Here is a 25554-nt window from a genome sequence, read left to right as displayed (position 1 = left end):
CGGAGTTAAGTATAAATATCCCAAGAAGGCAAAATATTTCATTGTTGGAAGCATTCCAAGGGTTAGTGAAAGTATGTATGATATAATATATTTGAAAATAAAACAATGATATGGGAGAACACCGTAAAGACAAGGTAAAAAAGGTACCAACATAAATTATTGCTCATCCCAAACAATAAAACAAGAAATAAAGTGATTTCTCATTGCCAAATATATTTTCCAAACTAAATTCCGAATACACATAGTGTGATCGTGAATGAAATAATCGGGACCCTCGTCCTGTGAGGGAAATACTACAAACGGCTATTCATAAAGGAATGAAATTCAACGAGATGCTAGTGAAATTAAACTAATTTTAATGCTCGTACTCTCATTTGAATGGTTATTTTTCTTCTAAAGTATAATTAACTATTGATCGGTTGCCACATAATTATTAGTTGAGAAGAAACCCCAAAGCAAGCTAATACAAACATAGCTACCTCGAAGCACATATAGCACTACATGCAGAAACAGAATACTACGTACAAATTGAAGTATCATAAAAATGAAAGCCAATGAGGTTAAAAAACCAATGACATGTTCGAACATTCCTTCATCGGAATGATTTCTTAGGTTTATTTACCACCGCCCTAGGGAGGAGGATGAAAAAACGCAACAGAACGCATTACGACAGTCAATGCAAACATTTCCCGTTTGTGTATTGTTTATTTATGACATGTTTGGTTTCCAGGGTAGCATGTTCGAATCTTAAATGACTAACTAATGCTGGGATATTACTTTGAAGAAGTGATGACAGTGATGTCAAGCTCTTCATGGCCAAAGTCAGTATGGTCTTCGGACTTTCACTGCTTACATCATTCTCTTGCAGCATTGTGAGGACCAGCCAAACTTGCCTCAAATTGTGTCAAGTTTAAATGTTGGACAGCAATGGTCCTTGCGGAAAAAAATGCCTCTAATTACTATTTAAAATTTAAAAGTGAAGTTAAAATGAAGAGGAAGCCGATAATTTTGACAGTCCTTGTGTTACTCGTTTTAATGTGGCTCACTATATTCAATGGTAACTGCCAATTTCCGCATGATAATTCTAAATGTTTTGTGTGCTTCTAACTTATGTGCTGAGCAAGGTTTTCATTCATTACCAACGCCATGTACTCTATATGAATAAATAGCTGATTTGATGTCAACTTTAACATCATCCGTATAATTTCAGGAAGTGTATCGAGTGAATCGCCCCGAAGCTTGCCCGTAAATCCTCAATCATTGTCTACTCCCGAAGAGGAGTCACTACGAAATGAAATTGGATTACTTAAATCTGAGGTAATTAATTGTGGTGCGAGGTCCGTATGAGTTAATGGCTATGGACAATAATAGTATACATACCAAAATTCGCTTTTTATAAGTAGTTATTTGAGATATATGGTATAGCGTAGCGTAATAGATTTCCATTATCCATTCCATTTGTTTTTTAATGGTGTCTCCTTAGGGTCTCCATCATATAAGTAAAGCTGCCAAAATCCATTCCAATTTGTGTGGTGTGATATTTTGGAGCAACACTGCTGCGGCAAAGACCTTTTCCATGAAAAAAAAGGGCTTTTAAAGCTATGCCATACGTAGCCATTAGAACTTCTGGAAGGCCGCTGTTACTTGAATTAAAAATAATGACACTATCGTCTATCTTTTGTATTATGCGTTACTTGTAGAAAAGAATCCAAGTTCATTTATGCCTAACTCCTCTGCACATGGTTAATTCACTCGTTGGAGAAGAGTATACATGTAATGTAGCAGTTTGTGTTGTATCTAAGAAATATGCCGGTCACTCACCCTCCCATATTTTGACCAAATTTAACGACTAATATAAGCCACAAAGCCAAAGTAAATATGTTTTGAACTCGCCTTAAGAAGCTGGTATTACTCGAGTGTTATTACAGTTTGCCTGAATTTATGAGTGATAATTTTTTATTTACAGCTGTATTTCATGATAGGGTGTATTTGTAGTGTTTCAGTGTTTTAATAAATTTTATTTTGGATTTACTGCTGGAGCTCATACAAGATTGTATTCTTGTATTTTCCTGTATTGTTCTTAATTTTTCAGTATATATTTATGACCATGTTCTATGTCACGTGCCTGACCATCAGAACAATAAAATAAAAATTGTAAGCCTCTCTTAACTTAAGCCTATACTATTCCCTCATGTTTGTCAACTGTAGATTTTAATTTAAGTAATTGTACTTTCAGCTTGCTATTCTTAAAACTCACTTGGGAAAGTGTGGTCTGTTAAAAGAAAGTAGTACGCAAGACCTACCTACCATATATGCTGTCACCCCAACGTATTCTCGACCTGTACAGAAAGCTGAACTTACAAGGTATTGTATAGAAACTACCATTTTATTGTATATGTTTGAAATCGCTTAGAAAGATCACAACATTATTTTTTTTTGCAGTCACACATATGATAGGTAGGATCTTTTGTAGAATTGTGCACACTATTTAGAGTATTTTTTCAATGATTTTGGAGAAGATTAGAGATAAGGGACAGGAATCACAGTAAAATATCTGATTCATTCCACAGTCTGAATAAGTCAAACCCATGTGTATTCCAGGAGCTTCACCCATGCAAAGGTCTGGAACTTTGCTGTTCATTACTTGGTTCATGACTTCTCTTTGAAATGATTTCTTTTCTTATTAATATGGCCAACTACAGGCATTTGGAGACCCAAAAAGAAAATCTCAAACTATTTAAAAAATAATACAACTAATTCTACATATCTTTATTGCCATCTTACTGGCAACTGTGAAAATCTTGATGCATAGGTTTTCATAGTTTTGATGATTTCAGAGGAGTGGTGATAAATCTCGAGCTTTCATAAGTTTTACATTTCTCTAACCGTCAGCACCAAATTCTAAACTATATGAAGCACCCAATAACTCTACAACAAAGTTCAATTTAAATTTCACTGTGTTCTTAGGAATTGTGAGATAAGGAACCCAGTAGAGCTTCTGGGTGCTCCTAATGTTTCAATGGGTGCACAGGTGAGCCAAAAGCATCCCTTTGGGTTTTGTTGCCATTACTAGTGGAGCCTAGCAGTTTGCCGAGTACCTAATATCCAGATTTCTACTTAATTTTTCTAGTTTAAGGGTACACAAACAGAGTCACAAGTTGACATTTAAATATCCAGGTAGCCATGAAGGTTATCCCCTGAAACAATTCATATGTGTGTGTTGATTGTGATTACTATATTTTATTAGCAGTAGTCGGTGTAGGATAGGTTTTTGATGATATAATTGACCTGCTGTCTTATTCAAGCTATGCTACCCTTCTGCTAGATCAGTGATGCTAAGAAAACGGCCTCACACTCAATGTGGATAAATCACTTAGCTTAGTATACTTTTCTAACAAAAATAAGCCAAAAACTAACGCCACTATCAATATTGATGAGAAATTGATTCCACAATATGTCAGTTCTTGCTTCCTGGGCATTGAAATAGTAAATTATCTTGGGATAATCATATTAACAGGTTACTTTATAAATTAAACTCCATTTGTTTGTATTCAATAGTTTATGGCTCAACTTTGTGGAAATTCATGTTCATTAAATGAACACACCGTATTTTTCACCTGTTCTTTATTTTGGTACTAATAGTTTCAATGCTTAGGCGTTATCATCAGGTACCTGATGATGATGCCTAAGCGTTGAAACTAGTTGTAAGTAAATAAAGAACAGTGGAAAAATACATTGTGTTCTTCATTTAATCTCCATTTGTTTTCTCATCAGAGTGATCAGGCACACCATCAGTAATTATGTCCTAACAGCTGTGTAGTAAGTTTATTTATTTGCACATATAATGTGCAGTGTCATTTTCTGGGGTTCCTCACCAGAAGCCAGTACAATATTTAAAATAAAAAAAGGGCTGTTCGAATAATGTGCAATGCACAGCAATGAAAATTATCATACTTACAATACCAGAGCCTGTAAAAACCTGGACTAATCATTTTTAAGAACTAAAAATGCAGCACTTTGGCCAAAAATATGGGCGTCATTCTTTATCATAAATTACCTGACAATGTGAGGAATCTCAATAAAATGTCACTATTTGAAAAAAAACTTTGTGAATATCTGTGAAAGCATATGTTCTACTCAGTCAATGAATATCTGCAACTATAATGTGCAAGTGTATAATATTCTTTGACGTGTCCCATTTTTTTACGACAAATCCTTAGGCAAAATTAATTAATTGATTGATCGATTGATGGACCCTGGCATAACTCGCTACTGTGCATATAATCCTTAACCAACATGACACAAGAAGTTCTTAAACCCCATGCTACATATTACCATGACTTATTGTTTAGCTCTGCATACTTTATACCTCCTTTAATTCCCCTAATTCCTTAATTCATTTGTTAAAGTATTCAATTCATTTTGTCTAAAAACTCAATATATTCTATTGTTTCAGGCTTCACTTCGTGGAAGTGAAGCCTTTCTTTCTATTTTAATAATGGATAAAAACTCAATGTTTTTTAGTTGCATATATAATTTTACTCTCCTCTGTTTTGAATTATTATTTTAAGTAAAATGTTGATTGCTGAAAATAATGTGCAGTATTTATGAAAAGTTACATATTTGTTGAAGAACTAATGTTTATTGAGTATAATATACTCCTAATAATTAAGTTACCAATTTGGAGATAAACATTTTTGGTGTAAGCTTTACTGAAAGCATACCTTTTCTTTAATGAAACTGCTAACCTCTTACTCTATGTCAGCTAGTTAATCACGATTCTACTGTAGTCAACCATTGAAATTGTCAATGAATCCTACCACTTCTACAGCAATTGACTGGAAGGTTAGTTTTTATGGATGAATGCAATTCTGGATGGTATTACTTAGTGAAACTGCTTTAAGAGTAGGGAAGAAAATTTACTTTTTGGGGAATAGCAATTTTTTTTTCTTACTCTTTATGAATGAAGATGAAGCTTACCTTATTCTTAGCTATTAAACATGTGACAGTCCTGCAGTCAGTATGTAGGTGCCGGTTGGTATTTGGTTTACCACACATTTTTAGTGACCATAAAATGGCAGCACTTTATTTTATCAAGATTTGTCTGGAGGCATAATTCTCATTTCCACCTCTATTTCATGGCTTTGTGATCTATATGTAGGCTAACAAACCCTTGATGTATATTGTTCAGTAATGTGTAATTTTTCATAAAAGAGTATGGAATGTTATGAATGTGTGCTTTCCAAAATAAACCTTAAGGTTTGTATATAGTTTCTAGTCAAATTTCAACTTAGTATTATAGTAGGAGCTGAAAAAATTTATAAAGAATGGCTCTAACTAATGAATGAGGTAATTGATGACATTGGTTTCCTTTCTTTCCAGCATTTGGTATGACCCACAGGCTATATTGTGCATTGGTGCATCTCCTGTAGAGGCATGGTTTGTGGCACTGTATGGTCTTCATGGGAAATATAGGGAATTAGTGGGAAATGGTGTGGTAACAGAAATAAATGTTAAAAATAATTATGAAGAAGTCCGACTTAGATATTCTATTCTCTGATTGATTCCAGTGACTCACCTCGTGGAAAATCTAAAGCAGATGTGCACATGTTTGTTATCAGCAAGCTGGTGAAATGTTTTCTCCCTCCAAAAAGCATATTTACTACAGTGATTAAACTCCTGCAGATGTCTTGCATGACACGCTTTTCATTTAAAAACAAAATGCCTCTCAAAGTATACACAATTACCAACTGTCTGTGTGTTTCCACTAGAAGGCCAAAGGGGCCAAATATGATCGCTTTTTGTTTTGAGATCAGCTATGTGCACATTTTTTTGTCTAATTAGTTGATTCATTAAGCTGGTGGTGTTTTGGCTTATCATCTACCTTCATGAAGAGTTAATTTGATGAATTTTATTCTCAGAGGTTTCATTGCTCCCCCACGCATTTCGTTTTTCCAAGGGTGGTCCTAGCTGATTTATCCATAGAAATAATATAAAACCCATTCAGTCATACTCATTTGTCACTTTTAAACCAATTATTGATGAAAAAAATACTTCAATGTTAAATGCTTAATAACATCCCATTATTTCTGTCCATTTCAATCTTTCCCATTTCCTCCTTCCCCTTTGGCTCACTGCATTACCTTCTCAATTGTTTCCCCTCTTTCGTGCTTGAATTGGAGGCTTGCATCATCGCCGTGAAGCATGTTTTGGAACTGAACCTAAGTGTGGCAGTAGTCAGTATATGATTGGGAGTCTTTTTTATCTCTCATGGATTGCCATATTTAGCTGCTATCAACATGGCTTGCATTGAATTGATCCCCTAGGAATGTGATCAATCTGCAAGAATTAATTTTTTTGAATAGATCAGATTTTAATTACAATTTGATGATGATAAGACTCGCATGTAAGGCATATTATATCTCCCAAAAGCAAGACATACTAGGTCTATGATAAAGGAGGTGAATTTTTTGTAGAATACCTTGGTTATTATATGCAAAAAAGGGTTTCCTAGTCATCATCTTTTTTGTTTGAACCATTAATATATGATGATTAATAGGTGACCTAGGTGATTACAAGTATGTTATATAATGGTATTTTTCACTTGACTTTGGACAGTGCCTGGTGCACATTCTTCCTCCAAGTTCAAGTTCCCATTTGATTTTCTCCCCGTTGATGGTCACCTGGTGACCGAAATACCGGTATAGGAGTTCTTTGTAATTATTTTTATTGGCCTTAGGATGTTCTTCCTTGAGATTATTTCTTTAACAGCCAATAGCTCCACATCCTCTATAATGGTATTTTTGTTTGTTGGTGAGACTCCAAATTATCTGATTTATCAACTAGGAAAATTCTTTGGTCTGAGCTCACTGTCTATTAGAAAGCAATGTGCTATGATGAGCATGAATCCAAATATTTATTTACAATATTGTTTCAAGAAATTTTTCATCCCCTGGCTGGAAATATAATCACCCTTTTAATGACAGCCATTTTAGGTGAAATAAAGGACTTTTCTTTTTCTTTTCAGATATTCTCTAAGTACTCGTAGTGAATTATTTTTCATTACTTTCTAACTTTAGGCTTTCCCACACATTTCTCCTGGTGCCAAATTTTCACTGGGTGGTGGTTGAAGATGCTGATCAGCATACTGATTTGGTGAGCAGATTATTATCAAGATCTGGACTGAAGTATGTACATCTTGTGGAACCAACACCAAAAGACTGGAAATTGAAAGAAAAGGTAGCTAACATTCTTTTTCCAAATTTTCTGCTTCTGGCCTGGACAGTTTAAGCTATATTTAACCTGTGCATTCCCACAGAATGCTAACATTGGAATGAGCTCAAACCATTCAAATTGATCTTCAACCTATGGCACGTATCAAATATCTTCTTAAGGTGGGAAACCAAAGAGGAAAAAATTTAGACAAAATATAAATTTTAATTCAGAACTTGAAGAAAATTCAAAAAAATCTTCAGTAGCCTTGTGAAAGTTCTTACCATCTACTTTTGCCCTTAAATTTCATAATTGATAACTGAAATTAGTGCCCTCAATTTGTTAGTACGTATGAGGGTAGTTTGAAAGGTTCTCGAAACCTCTACCAGATTTCCGGGCTAGCTCAATGTCTCCTGCGTTGTAATAGGCTCTCTGGTATGAGTAAACACGTAATGCGTCAGTGCTGTGGGATGATATCAGTGGTCTGGATGCCTCTCTCTTGTTCCTGTGTAGTGATTTGTGAAAATGGAAAAAATTAAGATTCAAGTGGTGTTTAAATACTATTAGGTTAATTGAATGAAGAATACAATACATTGAATTTATCATTTAATTAACATGAATTTCCACAAAGGTGAGCCGGGAACAATAGAATATTTACTATTAGGTTAAAAAAGCATCATAAGCATGTATGATTTGCATGTCCCAAAAATGAACTTAAAAAAAGTGGCCATCATGACACAAAAAGGAATAGGTGTTATAATTGTTATTGATTGTTTAGATAAGTAGAAAGTGTACTGTTGTGTATGCTTTAGAGTTTTATGATTGTACAGATAAGATTTTTATTTATGTGACTTTATTTAATTTAAAGAGGTTGGTAAAAATGTATTTAATGGATATTTAACTCTTGAATAATCTTATATCCATTTTAAAGGAACCAAATTGGAAGAAGCCTAGAGGTGTACTACAAAGGAATGCAGCACTCAGGTGGATTCGAGATAATGTGGAAAATGGAGTCTTATATTTTGCTGATGACGATAATACTTACGGCCTGGAGATATTTGAAGAGGTAATTATCTCATTTTTAAATTGGTTTCTACATGCTAACTCTTTTCAAATTCCATTCAAATTTTGTACTATTAAATTGTAAATATCTGAATGTCTCTTTCTTATCAACTGTAAGTTAAATTAACCCCTCTTGGAATTTTTCCTTGCGCTAACAGGCAAAATATTTTGCCTAAAACATTTGCCTATGCACGTCTATGCATTTGCCCCAAGTTTTTACGTGCCTTTTTTCAATTTCTTGGTTGCTCTCACATCATGTTAATCCAGTGTTATTTGAATTTTTGGTACTATAATCCTTCATATTTTAATAATCCACCTGGAAATCAAGATCAGTAGTCTGGCTTTTTAACCAATTTTACCTTGTGACTTGCCTTTGTGCTAGCAAGCCTGATGTTTGCAGGTCAGAACAGAACACGTTGACTTACCAGTGCTAACTGCCTCATCTAACATGACAATATGACAACCTAAACTACAACAAACCATTTTTCAATTCCTCATTTTTTCTTTCTCCCTTGATTCCATCCAACTTGCCTATTCTTTTTCCCTCCAGTCCTTGCATGCCTAAAACCCTACCCTGTATCAAGTCTTCAACAAACCATTGCTCATCAATAGCCCTGAATCCACTTTACAACCTCCTTTGATTTTATCCTAGCAATCCTCTCTCCTCCTTTACCAGGCCTAGTACTTTCTCATTTGTTTTCCTTTCTATCCATTTTACTTTTTCTATTAATCTCCACTCCCACACTCAAAAACCTCAAATCTATCACTGTACTCTAGTTTCAATGATTAAGTATCTGCCACTAAAACTAGCTTCATATCAAAGTGTTCATTAATCTTTTCTTTACATCCTTATTCCATTCATTTTGCTGAAGTTAATAATGAGATAGCAATGGCTTCCACCCTAAATCCTTCCATATAAATGCTATTCTTCCTTATTTTCCTAAACCTTTGAGTGATTCTATGAATATGTTTGTTGATAATTGTAGCCTCATTTGAATTTATTTCTTTATTGTGTTTTCTACCTTGAAATTAATTTTAATTAAACCTAACCTATTTTCATTTACTCTATTACTGAACTAGCTGACCTAACACCTTTACCATGTAGCTAGCTCCTTTATATGCCCTTCCCATCTCTCCTGAATCTTTTCTGGGTTGTTAATGATTTACCTGCCATATCTTTAATGGTGTGCACTGGTTTTCTTTATTCTTTCTTTCCTTCTTTCACAATGCAAACAGTTCACTCTTTCTCTGTACATTCTCTAAATCCTTACTCTGTTTCTTCCATGTTTTTTGCACTGCATTATTTTCTCACCTTATTTTACTATTTATCTCTTTGCACCTTTCTCTGCCCAAGTCTGTTTACATTCGTTCATTCTTCTCCAATTTATCTCCCTAATCATCTCTACTACAATCCATGAATTCCTGAAACTTTTCCTATTTGCTCTTCATATTTTTGTATTTGCTGCTTAAGATATCCCTTTTTTGAGATGCTCTCACCTTTCTTCTTATGAACTCATTCTGTAATCCTAACTCAGAAAGTTTTTGACCTTGATCGTGCATATTGAACTCTGAATAAGATGTAGTTGCAGATATTTATTTTTTCTCATTTGACATACCTGGTAGCATGTCTACCTCTGGAGTTTCAATTAGTCTCTTCTAACTTGTTAGCAGGTGAGTACATTACCCAAAAAATCTGGCCATTAATAGATTGAAGCCTTGTTTCAATGTATTGACTGAGTTGCAGTGAATCTCATGTTGTAATGAATCAGTTTTGTGGTTGCAGGGGTGGGAGGGGCTTATTGTGATTTGCATGTAGCCAGACTCTGCTTCAACAAATCCATGATACCCTGTCTAAAGATTCAACTCACTTGTCTTTGGGACATAATTATTGCAAGAATCAAACTGAATAATTTCTTCTAGTTTGATTTTTTTAATGTTGTCTGCCATACAATTTGTAAAAGTGCTCTTGCATTCTTAATTTTTTAACATTATAACATTATTATCATTTTCCATATTATGCGGCGGTATGACTTTATTTCATATAATTTGTGGTAAGTATTATTTGTGGTGGATATTCTTTTGTAGTCAATTTCCACTTTGGCTTAGGAGAGGAAGGAAAAGTTACAATATTTTTTCCCATGGTTATCTTTCATTTTATTTGAAATATAGTACATTGATATTTTTTGCATTTTTGTTTTTCTTCAATAAAAATGGATGACTAGTAGTAATACATATCAAATTCTGAGAAACCATGCTTCATTTCTGTTTGAACAAAATGAAACCTTGATACAGTGAACCAATGATCAATGTTTTTGACTGATTTAAAACATGTATCTTGTTAACTTAAATGTAGATTTTCATGTGCACCTTCCTTAGGTTCTCATTTTGCCAATTGCATTATGCAGTGTGTGTCATGATGGCCACTCAGTTGTGAAATTTGGGACATTCTAATGCAACAATTTCAGAGTGTAAAAATCATTCGCCTTGACTGGGATTCGAACCCAGATCCCTCAATATCCGGTCGAGTGCTTTAGCCACTTAAGCTACCGAGGCATCCTATTAAACTCTGAAACATCTTGTTCCTTTAAAAGCCCCAAAATTTCAGAGTTTAATAGGACGCCTCGGTAGCTTAAGTGGCTAAAGCACTCGACCGGATATTGAGGGATCTGGGTTCGAATCCCAGTCAAGGCGAATGATTTTTGCACTCTGAAATTGTTGCATTGAAATGCACATTAGCGGATGACTCCGTTAAAAGTTACTGTTGCGGCATCTCCCGCAGTTTCTTTGGAATGGGACATTCTATATAGAAATAAATTTATTCCTTCAGAAATTTGGGGAAAAGTGAAGAAAATGGCCAAATTTTATTGAAAAGTTGGGAATTAAATATATGAATTTGGAATGTGGTGTAGCAATTGTAAATTCACAATGAGAATATTATTCTTTTAGTTGACAGATCAGTTTGTTAGTAAAGAAAAGGAATTCCTTGTTCTAGGCATATTCGGATTTTTTCCTAAAATATGGGGTGAAAAAACTCTTGTGACTTAGCCAGTAAGCTGGTGTGGGTACCCCTCCCAATGAAGTGCACCGTAGTGGTATTTATAAGTGCTCCTTTATAAGTAACACTTGTAAATAAATTCCTTGATGTAAGGAATTTATTTACAAGTGCTCCTTAGAAAGAAGCATTAGTGCTAGCAGAAGCAGCAGGAAGGAAAGATCCGATGATTTCAGAACTGTGTTTGTTAATGGAAGTTAATGTGTCTAAAAATTATTTCAAAATCAGCAACAAAATTTAATAATTACTGAGTGGGCTGGCCTTAGGCTCTTAATTGCTGGTCGAGGTCTTTGTGGACAAATTTGAACGGGAACTATTTTCTTCTGACATGGAAGGGCTAAACTGAATGTTTAAGTGTTTCTGCTATGTGGATGATATTTTTATTGTGTGAAGTGGCACTGTAAGACAGTTAGCATTGTTCATCGAAGCCTTAAATCAAGGGAACCTAGTCATCCAGTTCACAATGGAAATGGAGGAAGAGGCCTCCTTAACTTTCTTGATTTAAAGAGTTTGCGGATTGAGAGTTGTCTTCAGTTTAGCATCTTCAAGAAGGATACATTGACAGACCTAACCATTCATGCGTCCTCCAGACATCAAGTGTCACAGAAGTATGTAGCTTTTCATACACTCCTTTTTAGAATGTTAACCATACTGATGTCAACAGAAAATTGGGGACGAGAGCCCATAATAATCAAGCATATTGTCATCAGTAAGGGCTATCCGGTAGATCTGATAAATAGACTGTATAGTAAAACATTGAACAGAAGCTACCAGTCAAATCTATGGCATTTATAGAGACCAAAAAGTACAGTGGAGGATATTACCATACCTGGGTGATATTTCCCTTAATTTGAGAATACATTCCCTACAATTCAGAATTGCATTTTACAATTAACGTGAATTGCAGAACATCTTATGCTTTACAAAAGACAAAGTTGAAAAACTCGACAAAAGTTGGGTGTACGAATTGCTGTCTGGAAGAAAGTTTAAAGAAAGGATTTAGGAGCATAAGTCTTACTTTAAGAGGAACAGTTCAACTTCTCTTTTCACCAAACACCTACTAGAACACCAACATACCAGTGATTTCAACCCTCAGATTCTACACTTTTATGCATAGGTGCTATGCTGGACAATCTTGAGCGGTGGAAAATTCTCAAAAACTGTGGAAGAAATAATCCATATGTGGATGAAATTGTGTTTACTTTGCATTGCCCTCTCCTCAAGGTGGCAAAATTCATGGGTCTCGTTTGAAGCAACCCATCCGGCAAACTCAGACTGTCAAGGATGTTGTTATACCCCTTCATTAACCCTTAACCCATTACTCTACCGGTTACTGACCCACTCCCACAGCCACTATACTACGCTGTCCAATAACTATGTAAACTGAGGCCATAAAAACTTTATTTTGCAAAATTTAGTCTACATCGATTTTGTCCCCTTCAAAGTACTCTCCATTCATTGCTATGCGGTTATTCCATCTTCTTTTCCAATGATCAAAGAACGCTTGGAAGTCCTCGGCTATTAGGCTTTTTAGTTTTCTCGTTGTTTCTTGCTTTATTGTGTCCACGACTTCCTAGTGATGTCCTCTCATCACATTTTTGCATTTTGGGAGTAGGAAAAAGTCGCAGGGGGTGAGATCTGGCAAATAAGGAGGATGATCAAGGATGGTGATTGAATTTTTTGCCAGAGACTAGCAAGCAATCAATCCTATATGTGCAGGTGCATTGCCATGGTGAAGGATCCATCCATCATGGTCGGTTAAAATTGTGCGCACTGTTGATTTTCCTAAATTCAGTTCATCAGCTATCATTCGAACAGTTTTTCGACGGTCGGTAAGGATAAGGGACCACACACGATCAATGCTGTCGTCAACACAGATGGTTGAAGGTTGTCCCGGACTTGTATCATCCATGGCCATCTTTAAAATACCTAATCCACTTGAAAACAGATGTTTTCTTTAGGGCATTATCACCGCGAACAGGTGTCAACATTGCAGTAATTTCTTGATAACTTTTACTGCACTTCACCAAAAACTTGATGTTGATTTGTTGCTCCGTGATCTCATCAATTTCTGTTTTAGACAAAAATTAAAAACAAGGACAACAGAAAGTAACATAATTGGCACCATATGCACAGCTCGATGATCCGCCAAGCACAGATGGCTCATTGGGTCTCAGGTAACTAACGCCGCTAGTAAGCGGGGCTATTGTCCACGTCATAGCTGCCAGATTGCACCAGTTTGTGCATTTATTGCACAGACTGCGTATACATATACACCTGTATGGATGAAATTTCTTTGCCTGATGCTGCTGCACAGCAGTGAAACCTAGGTTGCACGAAAATTTATTTTATGTTGAATTACAAAGTTTAAATTTGACATCATTACTATCATTTTAATGTTTTCTATAAGTTATCAGGCCAAAACCAAAACTATAGTCAGACCGATTTCAGTGATGTCGGTGACTTTTGTAGCAGTAAGGTGTTGTTTTTTTTACAAAAAAATGCCTGATAACATTCCATAAAAATGAGGAAAAAAATTGGGAAAAGGGTTAGAATGCTCCCCGGGAAAATGTTGGGAATGAGAATCTGTAATATGAATGCCCAGGCTGCTAGAAAGATGGATGCAGAGTGATTTGATTGGGGATTCAATGCTAAATATTGTGATAGAGGGAAGAATGTTAGGCTAGCAAGGTAGTGGGAGAATTAGGGTTGGAATGTCAAACAGAATGATGGGAGATTTAATGTGTGTGGAATTAAAGAGCAGTTTATTGTAGTGTGGAGTGTCAGGTTGTGTCTTTTCAGGCAAGGTAAAGAAATGTAGGAGTGTTAAGTCTGTGACTACCCAAAAACCTACCTCAAAATGATAGGCTACCAAAAAATTGAATTATTCATAATTTATCAAGTCTCAACACAACAGTTCAATTCATGTAATAAAGAAATATTTTCCCTTTTGTAACATAACTTGTTTTTGAATTTTTAGTGCTATAATAATAACCTATGTTTAATAATGGTCTACTATATTATTATTAGACCACCCATGAAACTAGAAAACGTAGATATACACAGAGAGTGGGTCTCGGAAGTCCAGGGGTAGAGTGTTGGACTACTGACCAAAGGGTGCGGGTTTGATTCCCAGGCCAGCCTCTCTGAGCAACCTCAGCTTCACCTAAGTGGTGTGATTTTTTGGATACCAAATCTTTCCAGGAAACCATAAACGGCAGAGGAAAAGGCATTGGTGCATGAATTTTACTCATTGTTGGGCTTAGTAGTGGGTGAATTCTACTATCACCTAACAAAGCGACCTTCGGGTTGATTACTGTGTTACTGGTAATTCACAGAGAGCTGGTGGAATCGAGTAGCAAACCGTAAAGTTATTGGGGCAGAAAGGAAAAAAAATTGAGTGAAGATTGGGAGAAATTAAAATCTGGGTTTCATACCTGTAAATATTTTTTGTATAAAATTGCTGTCTCTTGTGCAAGACATCATAATATAATATTGTTAAAATTAATAATGGATATTAATTTAATCTGAAGTTGAAAAAATCCTTTCTTTTTCATTGGGTTTCTATGCTTAAAAAATGCTGTACAATGTTTGCCATAACAATATACAAAATACCATATGCCTTTCAAATGTTGACTATGATGACCTGCAAAGAGGGTGTGAGCTGTTGTCTGTTAATTGTGTAAGGTGCCAATCCCATAGCCAATATTGATTGTTATGTACCCTATAACAATATTTCAGTCAACTGGGTGACCATTAATGGGAGTGAGATTTTGATGCTGGGGAAGACCACAGCAATGAAGTTCTACTTAAGGCCAAGTGTTCCGAGCTGATTCTGAGAGTTGGTTTGACTATATGCAGAACTTTATTCCTTTGTCTTCCCCTTCGTCAAATTCTTACTCCTGTTGATGGTCACCTAGTTGACCAAAATATCGGTTAGATTTCATAAAAATCAATATTGGATAGACGCTTTACAAACATCATTACCTAGGCACTCCTTTTTGAAAAATTCATTTCTTAAGTATTTAAGTTGGGTCATTTAGTTATATTCATGATTTAACAATGCATTGGTATTGACATATTTGAAACTAGGGGCTCACATTCCATTTCATGTTGCATATCATTATCTAGTTTGTGAAGAATCTAATGGGTTACCATGGTATACTGCATGAGTGCATTTTGTTTTGATAAGGTTACTACTTTTGAAATACCTTGTCTGGACTGAGAAAGTACATAACTAAGTAATTTAATTTTGTTTGAGATAAACGTAGAAATAATACTTGTTGATGTTACCTATTTAAAATTAATATTAATTATTATATTACAATTTAAATAGAGAATAATTGTGCATATATGTAGGAGTTTCATCATAATCCTTAAGAGGTTATGCCTATTTTTATGGATGTCATGTTTCTTTTGTTGATGGCATGTTGTTTCAGTATATGTTAATTTATTCATACAAAGGCAAATTAATGACATTTCTTTACAGAATAATTGAGTAATTACATTCCTTTCTTTCCTATTGGCAGATGCGATACACAAAGGGTGTCAGTGTTTGGCCCGTAGGATTGGTTGGTGGACTGATGGTAGAAAAACCCATCCTAGACAATGAAGGCCATGTTAGAGGATTCAACAGTGCATGGAAACCTGAGCGACCCTTCCCTGTGGACATGGCTGGTTTCGCTATCAATATTAAACTTCTGTTGGAGAAGTCAAGAAGTGAATTCTCCCTAGAAGTCCCTGGGGGGTTTCAGGAGTCTGAATTACTCCGACAGCTAATTCCTTCTGTCAAGGATTTGGAACCTCGTGCATCAAATTGTACCAGGGTAATTTATCTGATGTATTCTATCTCAAGTGTATTGGCAAGTTACTAAGTGAGGTTTCAGATTTTATAAATGTATTTTGGATTGCTAGAGGGATTTTGGTTGCATGTTTTGTTCATATATTTGTTCAGTTGAGATAAGTTGGCATGTTATATTTATTATTTCTATGCTCTCATTCACCATAAGACAGCATAATACTCCATATATTAGCATAGGGAAATATGAAAATGTGATGTGCAGCCTAGGAATTGGGATAACCATTATTAATAAAAACTTCAACAGATTGTGCAAATTATGAGTTCCTCAATGATCTATGTTTGGCTGCTCTTAACTTTAAGCTGAATTTTCTATTATGTTTGGTAAATTTTTGTCAAAAGCTTCAATTCAAAAAGGTGTATGGGTATGCAAAATATCTATTTTTCATAAGAAACCTTAAAAATTCCTTTCCATCTTTTGATGTGGTGGAATTTAAAATGCTTTAAAGTAAATACTACATAGTTTTTGATTTATTCAGTTTTGATAGGGTTGTTTTTTTAGGTTTAAATACGAGAGTAAGGTGAAAAGTACTCGGCCTGACACTGAAAGACTTCGATTTTCAGTTAGAAAATGATTTTATTTTTTGTATAATTTCCCTTGACTTCAACGCCCTTGAACCAGCATTTCTTCAACATCAGTATTCCTTCTCGGAAGTGAGGGTCAGGAAGGCTGTAAAAATATCCATCTACCTCTCCCTCTCAACTTCTTCATTGGATGTAAAGCGCTTCCCAGAAACAAGTTACTTCAACTTTGGGAACAGATGGAAGGCTTAGGGGGCTAAATCAGGATAATAATGGGGATGACCGAGCAAATGTACCCTAAATCCCATAGTTTTCCCATGGCCAATGCACCTTGGTGAGCATATGATAGCAGGTTGCCCTGTTGAAAGATAATTTTTTTCTTCTTCTTCAAGCCAGGTTTCTTCATGCCAATTTTGGCATCCAGCTGGTCAAGAATGTTGGAATAATATTTGCCTGTAATTGTTCTGCCTTTTTCAAGGCAATCAATTTACAGGATCCCTTTCGCATCCCAAAACACACTGGCCATGACCTTTCCGGCAGATGCGATCAACTTTGCTTTCTTTGGCGCTGAACCACCTAAGCTTCCACCCACTGCTTCGACTGCTGTTTCATTTCTGGCATGTAGTGGTGAACCCTTGTCTTATCCATGGTGACGAATTGCCGCACAAAGTTGGCTGGTTCCCTTTTGAATCGGTCCAAACATTGCTGTGAAAAGCATTAGCAAATTTGCTTTTGATCAGCATTCAGCCAATGCAGCACCCATCTTGTGCAGAGCTTTTACATCCCTAATTCCTTGTGCCAAATGTTTCGCACCCTTTCTTCCAATATCCCCATAGCCTTAGCTATCTCACCCACCTTCTCTCGCCCATTGTCCAACAGAATATGGTGTGTCTTTTCGATGGTTTCCGGTGTGGTTGCTGTTTTTGGCCGTCCTTAACGTGGATCATCTTAGAGGGATGTGTGACCACATTTAAATTCAGCTGCCCACTTTTTATCAGTTGATATCGAAAGAGCTGAGTCCCCGTACACTTTTGTCAACTTTGGTTGAATTTCCTTAGGATTTAACCCATCCAAAATGAAGAATTTTATGACTGCACGAAATTCAAGTTTTTCCATTTGAGAAAAAAACATGAAAGATGTATACTGCAACAATACATGTAAACAAACTACTTGAGAGAATAAGTTGAAACTTGAGTAGCTTCAGGCGTGATGTAGTGGAATTCAAACATAATGAATAACTGATTGAAGCACTTTTCTACTTGATATCAGGTGTAAAAGTGCTTCGATCAGTTATTCATCAAGTTGTAACTTGTCTTGCAAACTAATGACGCATGCACGCAGGCTGGAGTAATATATTTTTGCTGATTGGAACGCCATCTTTGGGTGAGGTTGAGAAATTTTCACCTCTCCCTCATATCTACATCTTTGAATATTTAAGAGTTTAATTAATATTTAATGTTTTTTGAGTTTTTCATTTTTTCCTCCGAGTTGCTAGTTGTGTGGATAAGTCAATTTAGCTTGAAGCTGTTGGCATATAGTAGGAAAAGTAGGTAAGCAAGGATTTCAGCCAACCATTTTGTGTGATGTGTATCAATCATCAAAGGTTTTTTCCATTGGAAAGCTTATTTAAGATATTCATACTTATATATCATGAGATACATTATTAGCATGAACACGCAGGCTTTCTTCTCTGAAAATTGATTAAAGACAACATGCAGTATCTCTTCCAGCATAATATCGTCAGTGAGCATATTGGGGCTCCTTGCATCATCTTAATATAATACTCCATGATTTTGTTTCATAAAGAATGATGTAGAATTAACATGTATTTTATATGACTACATTTCAAAGCAGTATGTTGGCAAAACTGGTTATCCAGAATACTTTGGCTCTGATATTTTTGGGGATCAGGATGGTGAAGTGGCTAACGTACAGGCTTCCCACCTATAGGACCCAGGTTCGAATCCCGGAGATGGCAGATATTTTTCAGCTGTATCCTGATCCCTACTTGAGGTGCTTTGTGGAGGGCACTTAGAGTGAATACGCCGTCCATCGGATGGAATGCTAAGCTACAGACCCCTTTGCGTCTTTCGTTAATAGTAGAGGAATGCCGATTCTGGGTTTCTCTGCCCTATCATCCTTTCTCTATCCCTAATGCCACAAATGACCGCAGCTGTCGGTCGCCTCCCCTAAAACTACTACTACATATCTGATGTTTTCGAGATACTGGATTTTCTGGATGTTGGATATCTTGGTTATTAAACTGTTCATAATTTGGAAAGAGATAAACATTTTACTGATTAAGGGGGGCAGATGAGTAATCATCATAGGATATATGCTCATAAAGCCTTTGAGGTGTTGTATAAATTCCATTAATTTATCTGAGGAACTAATTCAAGATTTTGCATTTGTTATTGATTTTGGGTAATCCATTAGTGTGTCATATCTGTGATCCCTTGAATGTGAAATAGAAAGCATGAAAGAAATAATAGTTCATGTGTGTACCTACCTAATATGATGTAACAGAATGACTGATAATATGTGGTTGATAAAATTAAGGTTGCATGAACTAATAATTCCTCTGGCAACCTCCATCAGTTTTTGGTTCCAGAATTATTTTGAAATTAACAAGGATTTAAGTATCAAAAAATAGCTTCTGCCAGCTATTCATTATGGTTTATTACGTAGAGCATATTTTTCTTTGTTGTTATCTCTCTTCATTTGCCCGAAATCACGTCTGTTATTCCTGGATCAGTAATGGTCACAAGATAATTATATAGGGCAAACCCATTATTGTAATTTTTTTGCTCAACTGCATTGTGGTATACTTGACAATGTTATTATTTTACAATTTCATGCTTTTAATAACTTTCTACGGTGTTGGGAATATATATCCTCCATTAATACAAGAAATTATATTTAATAATATTTGAAAGTCATAAATATGCTGAGTAATAAGTATTAAAATTAAAGAATGGTTGTATAATTTCATCATTACAATATCCTTAAGGACTTAATGTGTTTAATAATGAGCAATCTTACAGATATTGAAATGAAATAATTAACTTTGTAATTCCACACATTTTTCAATCCAATCTTACAGATATTCTGTGATCTTAGCTATTGTGTTTTATTTGAATGTTGTATATTATTTGTATTTACTGTTTGTGGTATAATGTGAATGGCCACAAACTGTTAATTTAAGTTGCTTAAGATAATGCAAGGTATGTTCATGTTCTAAGATCTCCTATTTATTCTGGCAAACTACTACACCAAAAGCTGGAACGTTTTGATACTTCTCATAATTATCTACCTGTAATTATACACACTTTTCACAATATTGGCACTATAAACCTATGGCTGCCAAAATACTTATGTTGGGTCCCTTTTTCTCCCTTCAAAAATCAGTCCGCAGCTGAAACCTCCTAGTTTTGTTTCCAGATGAAATTTAGCCTTCTTAGAACTGTTGCACCCACAATAGCACCATTGCTACGTACATGTCTTACTTGATTGCTGCTGAATGTTGATAGGTATTTTGGGTAAACAATGCAAGTGGAGAAAATGGATGATCACACTGTTCTTGTACACAAAATGATGCTGTATTGATTGATTGATGTTTATGCATTGAAAATCCATCTTACTCGAGTGGGAGCGATATGATCCATGTACCCTATACAGTGCTACCATATATGTCTTACATTTATGAAGAGTGCCAGCATATTTTAAGCTCAACCACATCTTTATATCTACTCCCAGTCCTAATATTTGTATAGAAGTTGGACACACCTCATAATGATGGCATCAGTACTTGATGGAACCCTATGAAATTCTCCAGGATTGCCTGTTGGAATGTCAAGTTGTTTGGTATTTTGTGATTTCTGTTCAGCTAAACTAATAAAGAAACTTTTTTCTTCCATAGGTATATGTATGGCATACTAGAACAGAAGCGCCTAAGCTGAGAGAGGAAATACCCCTAAGAAAACGAGGAAAACCATCGGATTTAGGAATGGAAGTTTGAAATGCAATAGTTACATTCTTATTGCAGTGATTCCTTACCAATTGATGGTACCTCTCTCTCCTGAGATTCACATTAATGTCTCTGCTCTGACAAATGCTCTCTGAGACATTCATTTCATCAGTTTAATTACTTCACTGTTTTTGGAAGCGTTGCTGATATAACTCATCAGTTTGTTTGTTATTTATACAAACAATTGAGGACTGAACAGCTCCTGGTACTTAATTTTAACTGATCATTAATAGTTCAGATTTTATAAAGGCTTTTATAAAGTATTGGCTTGCCAATTTTACCTTTGAGGTGATCATAATTTAAAAAATTATTTTGAATGAAAAGAGACTGTGAGCTTTGAGTCAGCATTCATCTATGAATACTGATTGGAAAAGGCTTCAGGTTTTGTGCTTTCATATTAGATCAAAATGAATTATGGCCAGTTGAGTGCTGACTGATATAATTTTAAATGGTAATTATGCACATTAATGCTATATTTCACATGTAATGGCACTAAATTTTCCCGGAGATTATTTTGTCACTATCCTTTCCACTTACCTGAGCAACCATCATGCTAATCCACCTGAAGGGTGGTTTTGATATGTGAGCATCAAACTCTTCCCCAACTCTAAACCCTATGCTTTGAGAAACTTACACATTCAATGTAGTGGGGGGAGGGGGTCTTCTTCCTCTGTGCTATCATTCAAGTTTGCTAATTAATATTCAGTTTTGCTAATAAAAGTTCGGTTTTGCTAATTTGCAAAATAATAGTTATCAATCATCCTACTGCTTGGGTCAGTATGTGGAGTTGACCAAAGGCATCCAAACCTGGTCATCACAAGCTTTGAGTAATTGTGTCTGTCAATCAGCAGTCATGACATGTAATTAGGCCTGTCATCATGCAAGCTTTATTACCGTTAGTCTTTAGAATGTGCTTAAAACTGCTTTTCTTGATGTTGAGCAAAATCACACAATGCAACCTGATTGTGGTTTGATATTTGAAAGTAATGCTCAATTGATATCATGGCCTCTCTATAGCATGTGTGAAATCCACACATTCAAGTTGGGTGTCTGGTTCATTTCCTGGTGCTCTGTGTGATTTAACAGTGTTCTATTTCCCTGAAAATGACAGCTTGAAGTTAGATGAGGATGAATTTGAGTGTTTGAGGCTTTATTTTGTGAAAATTCATGATCATTGAATAATTTAACTTGTATTTTTTCACACAAAAACTTAATTGTAATATGCATTAGCATAGTTCTGATGCATAGGTGACATAATCAGGTGTAAAATCTCATACATGGCCAGGAAATTTATATATTCTTGCTAGGAAGAGAAGTGGGCTATGGAAGGAATTTTGCGGCAGGAAGGGGTTGGGGGAGGGAAAAGAATCAGTTAGGATGTAGCCACGTGAGGGAGGGGGGGGTAGAGGGATGGGTTAGTGCAATGAGGTGGCTGATGGGGCAGGGGAAGAGACAGTGTGTAGAAAGGTAAGGATCATTAACAGGGAGAGGGGTAAGACAGAGTTTACAAATACAATTTGTTGATGGACAGTAAAACTTCCAAAAGAGGTGAGTATCTTATCCCCTCCTAGCAAGAATATATAAATTTCTTGGCCATGCATGAGATTTTATACCTGATGATGTTGCCTATGCATCAGAACTTGTAGATTTATAATAAAGTCTCTGTGTGAAAATATACCAAGTCGATTTATTCAGTGTTGGATGAAGATGTCTGGAATAGCTTTATAAACAATTTGTTTGAATATGTGTTGTGTAAACACCTCGACTTAGTGCAAATGTGATGCAAATGTGAATAATGCTGTTGCAATATCAAGAGAAGTAGTTTCATCAGCCAATAGTGATTGAGTTTTATTTTCATTCTACCGTTGAATGTGACTGGCTTCTTAGTGGGGAAATATTTTAGTTTAAGTTATTTTTTATGTGATAGTGTTCATTTAACTATGCTATAAATGATTCCGTCATGAATATCAGGTGTTAGTCTAGTTAACTTTTATTTTCACATGTAAAATAGTCCAAGGTACTAAGTGATTTGAGTACAAATTTCCATGCCCATATGTGACGAGGGCCATTGATGTTGAAATGCTATTCAGTATGGTGGAGGCAAAGGTTTTGGAAAACCAAGCCAAAATTATTTCTTTTGGATGTATACATTTTTTTAAAATACTGTATAATTTTATGAAAATTGAGCTTACAGTATATCCTCCATATATGTCAGCCCAAATTATGCTGATTTAATGTAATGTAAAGGTAATAGTAGAATTGGAGTCTTTATATATTTTTGTACAGTCATTAAACAGTGTTTAGTTCTGTTAGAATATGGTTTCTATTTACTGGAAGTATTTTCCTTGGTCTGTAATAGCTGTGAGGATGGTTAAAATTATTTTGTTTCTAGCTGTTATGTGACCTATTATTACTACTTAGCCTCAGTATTAATCAACAAACTTAACAAAATTTTCAGCTCAAAGGTATGTTTAACAGGGCATGGTTCAGCTCACAAAATATTTATTACTTGTAAAAGTTATATTTTTGGAGTAGGAAGGCTGCTTCCCTTCCATCTATTGCCAGCTGTTTGCCAATGTTCTGTACTCAGAAACCCGGTAGCCTGTATTTAATGAGGATCTTTCGAAGACCACTATGTCTTGAACCATCTAGGTTAGTGGTTCAAGTGGTTTTCCCATTGAACTGTCATACTGCACAAATGTCATACGTATGTTAGAAGAAAAATAAGTGATAGTTTGTGCCTTGTTCAAATAATTTGGTATTTATTTTGCTTTGTTTACCTTATCTATTCAAGGTCAATATTGCATGTTCAATCTTGGGAGATTTTCAATTAATAGAACCTACTTGTAGATTCTCAGGGACAACTTCTGACCAAAGCTCCCTCCCACCTGTGCTCTGTTTACAAGTTGGAGGCAGAACAGGGAGAATGTCAAAGTTGGCGAAGAAAGACCAAGCTTTGGCTTGTTGTGAACAATGATAGAAAGTAATCACCTTTCCTCCCACAGTAACTGGCTGTTAGTAAAGAGACACTTCTAGTCCCAGAATCATCCATTGGGCTGTGCCGTAAGCTTTTCACGAGAGCTGTATATTCATTTCATGACTGTATGGCTAACTTAACCGATCAGTTTATATCATATAATCCATAAGGTCTCATTTGGCATCTCTTACTTCCAAAAATGGAGAAATGCTTATTATTTGTTCTTTTCGGGATTTATTTTTGGAAGAATTTCATACTTAACGTTGTTAGTGCAGGGGTCATGAGACTCGTGCCCAGCATTAAGTTATTATATGTAAATAAGTTTTAATTTTCAAAAGCAGTGTTGCAGCCTGATTTCAATAATTTGTCTCTTAATTGCTTGGTCTTCCTTATTATATTTTTTGGTAAAATTCCTGACTCCATGTTGAAGTCGCAGGCATAATTGTGACGAAGCGATGCATTTCACAAAATGCAACTGTTTTTTCTCCACTACAATGGTATATTTTTCATTCAGGTGTAAGGATTATGATTTTTGTGGGAGAGGGAGAGGAGAACTAAATACTTCTATTAGGAAATGCCTTAAGTGAAAAAAAGTATTTTCAGTTGACCAATTTTGAAAATTCAGATTGAAATGTGGCTCGCCGTAATTTGCTAAGACAATTTGCATTTGGGGAAAAAAGTGAAAATCAGGATTAGTTAACAATAGCTTTCTAAGAGTACCTTAATATCACAGCAGGAGATCAGTGGAAACCATGAATTGGTATCCTATGCTGTCGCATTGTTAAATTACAGTCGGGGCCTTTTGGGGTGAGGTGTAAGGGATGGGTCTAGAGCAGAAGAGTGAGCTGTCCACCCAGAAAACTTGTTCAGATATCCTCCATTTATAAATAATTGAGTACGAATCAAATAAATACCATTAATTTTAATCTAGAATGAACCGTTTCATGTGGTGTAAAAAACAAGGTGCGTTTTGGCTGAAGAAAAGGATGTAACATTGGCCCTTTAGATTCTATCATAACTGTATTCATTTCGAAGAGTCTCCATACGTTGGTACAACAGCGGAAGTCCAATGACTTTTACTTCACTCGGAGTGCTCTTCACAGGTCTTGTGATGTGGTACCGAAGAAGCCGCTGAAAATCCTACCACAGTCTAGAATCAACGTGTCTAGGAAGTTACTCTGCGAGACATCTCACAACTGTCGATTGGTAGTTCCCCATTATTATCCAGGGTCATCATTGATTTCCAATCCTAAGGGAATATTTCTCAATTGTTCCCAATTTGGTACTAATTCTCATTCATCTTAATTAATTATTCTTATGTTTTTTGGCCTCCTTCGGATGGTACCTCCCCTTTTTTCCTTCTGTTTTGTCCACACAGTTTTGTCATGATGCACCATCATCTTCCATTTCCATCACAGTGGAGTCCCCACCACATCTGACTTAGGTATACATACCATATGAATTTCAATAGCATCCATTACTTCGTTTAGGAATTCTTGTGTTGTCTGGTCTGCTTTTCCAATTGACCATGCTTCTGATTCATATATCAGAAACTCAAGGTCTTTGTATTTCATTGTTTACAATCAATTTTAGTGAAGCACACTGCCGCTTCATCATTACTACAGCTAGTTTGAGTTTCAGGAGTAACTAATGTTAACAGTAAGTCAAGTCTGACGATAGCAGATCATCTAATTCTTTTGAGGGGAAAGCGTTTTTACGAACAAGTGGGGAGGTACACTAAAAACAGTAGCTCTTTGGATAATAACTGCGAACAAAATTATGCAATATTCCTGTTTGTTGTTAATTTTAAGTGGGTTTGAACAGGATGTACCTTGTGAAGACAC

General features: G+C 35.6%; 1 protein-coding gene across 1 annotated transcript; it reads left to right on the top strand.

Annotated features, from left to right (window-relative positions):
• The first annotated feature begins 709 nt into the window (after nt 1–709).
• On the top strand, nt 710–22077 carry GlcAT-I (Glucuronyltransferase I). The gene is made up of 7 exons (XM_071585809.1): nt 710–1057; nt 1211–1317; nt 2237–2364; nt 7080–7239; nt 8144–8278; nt 15856–16152; nt 20626–22077. Exons 1-7 carry the CDS (start codon nt 928–930, stop codon nt 20722–20724), a joined length of 1056 nt encoding a protein of 351 aa, XP_071441910.1. The 5' UTR covers nt 710–927; the 3' UTR covers nt 20725–22077.
• The last annotated feature ends 3477 nt before the right edge of the window (nt 22078–25554 follow it).

This window comes from Hetaerina americana, unplaced genomic scaffold (genome assembly GCF_022747635.1).
Source record: "Hetaerina americana unplaced genomic scaffold, ioHetAmer1.1.p SCAF_2, whole genome shotgun sequence".
NCBI classification, from domain to species: domain Eukaryota; kingdom Metazoa; phylum Arthropoda; class Insecta; order Odonata; family Calopterygidae; genus Hetaerina; species Hetaerina americana.
Note: the sequence above shows the minus strand (reverse complement) of the source record. Positions and strands in the feature narration are given on the sequence as shown.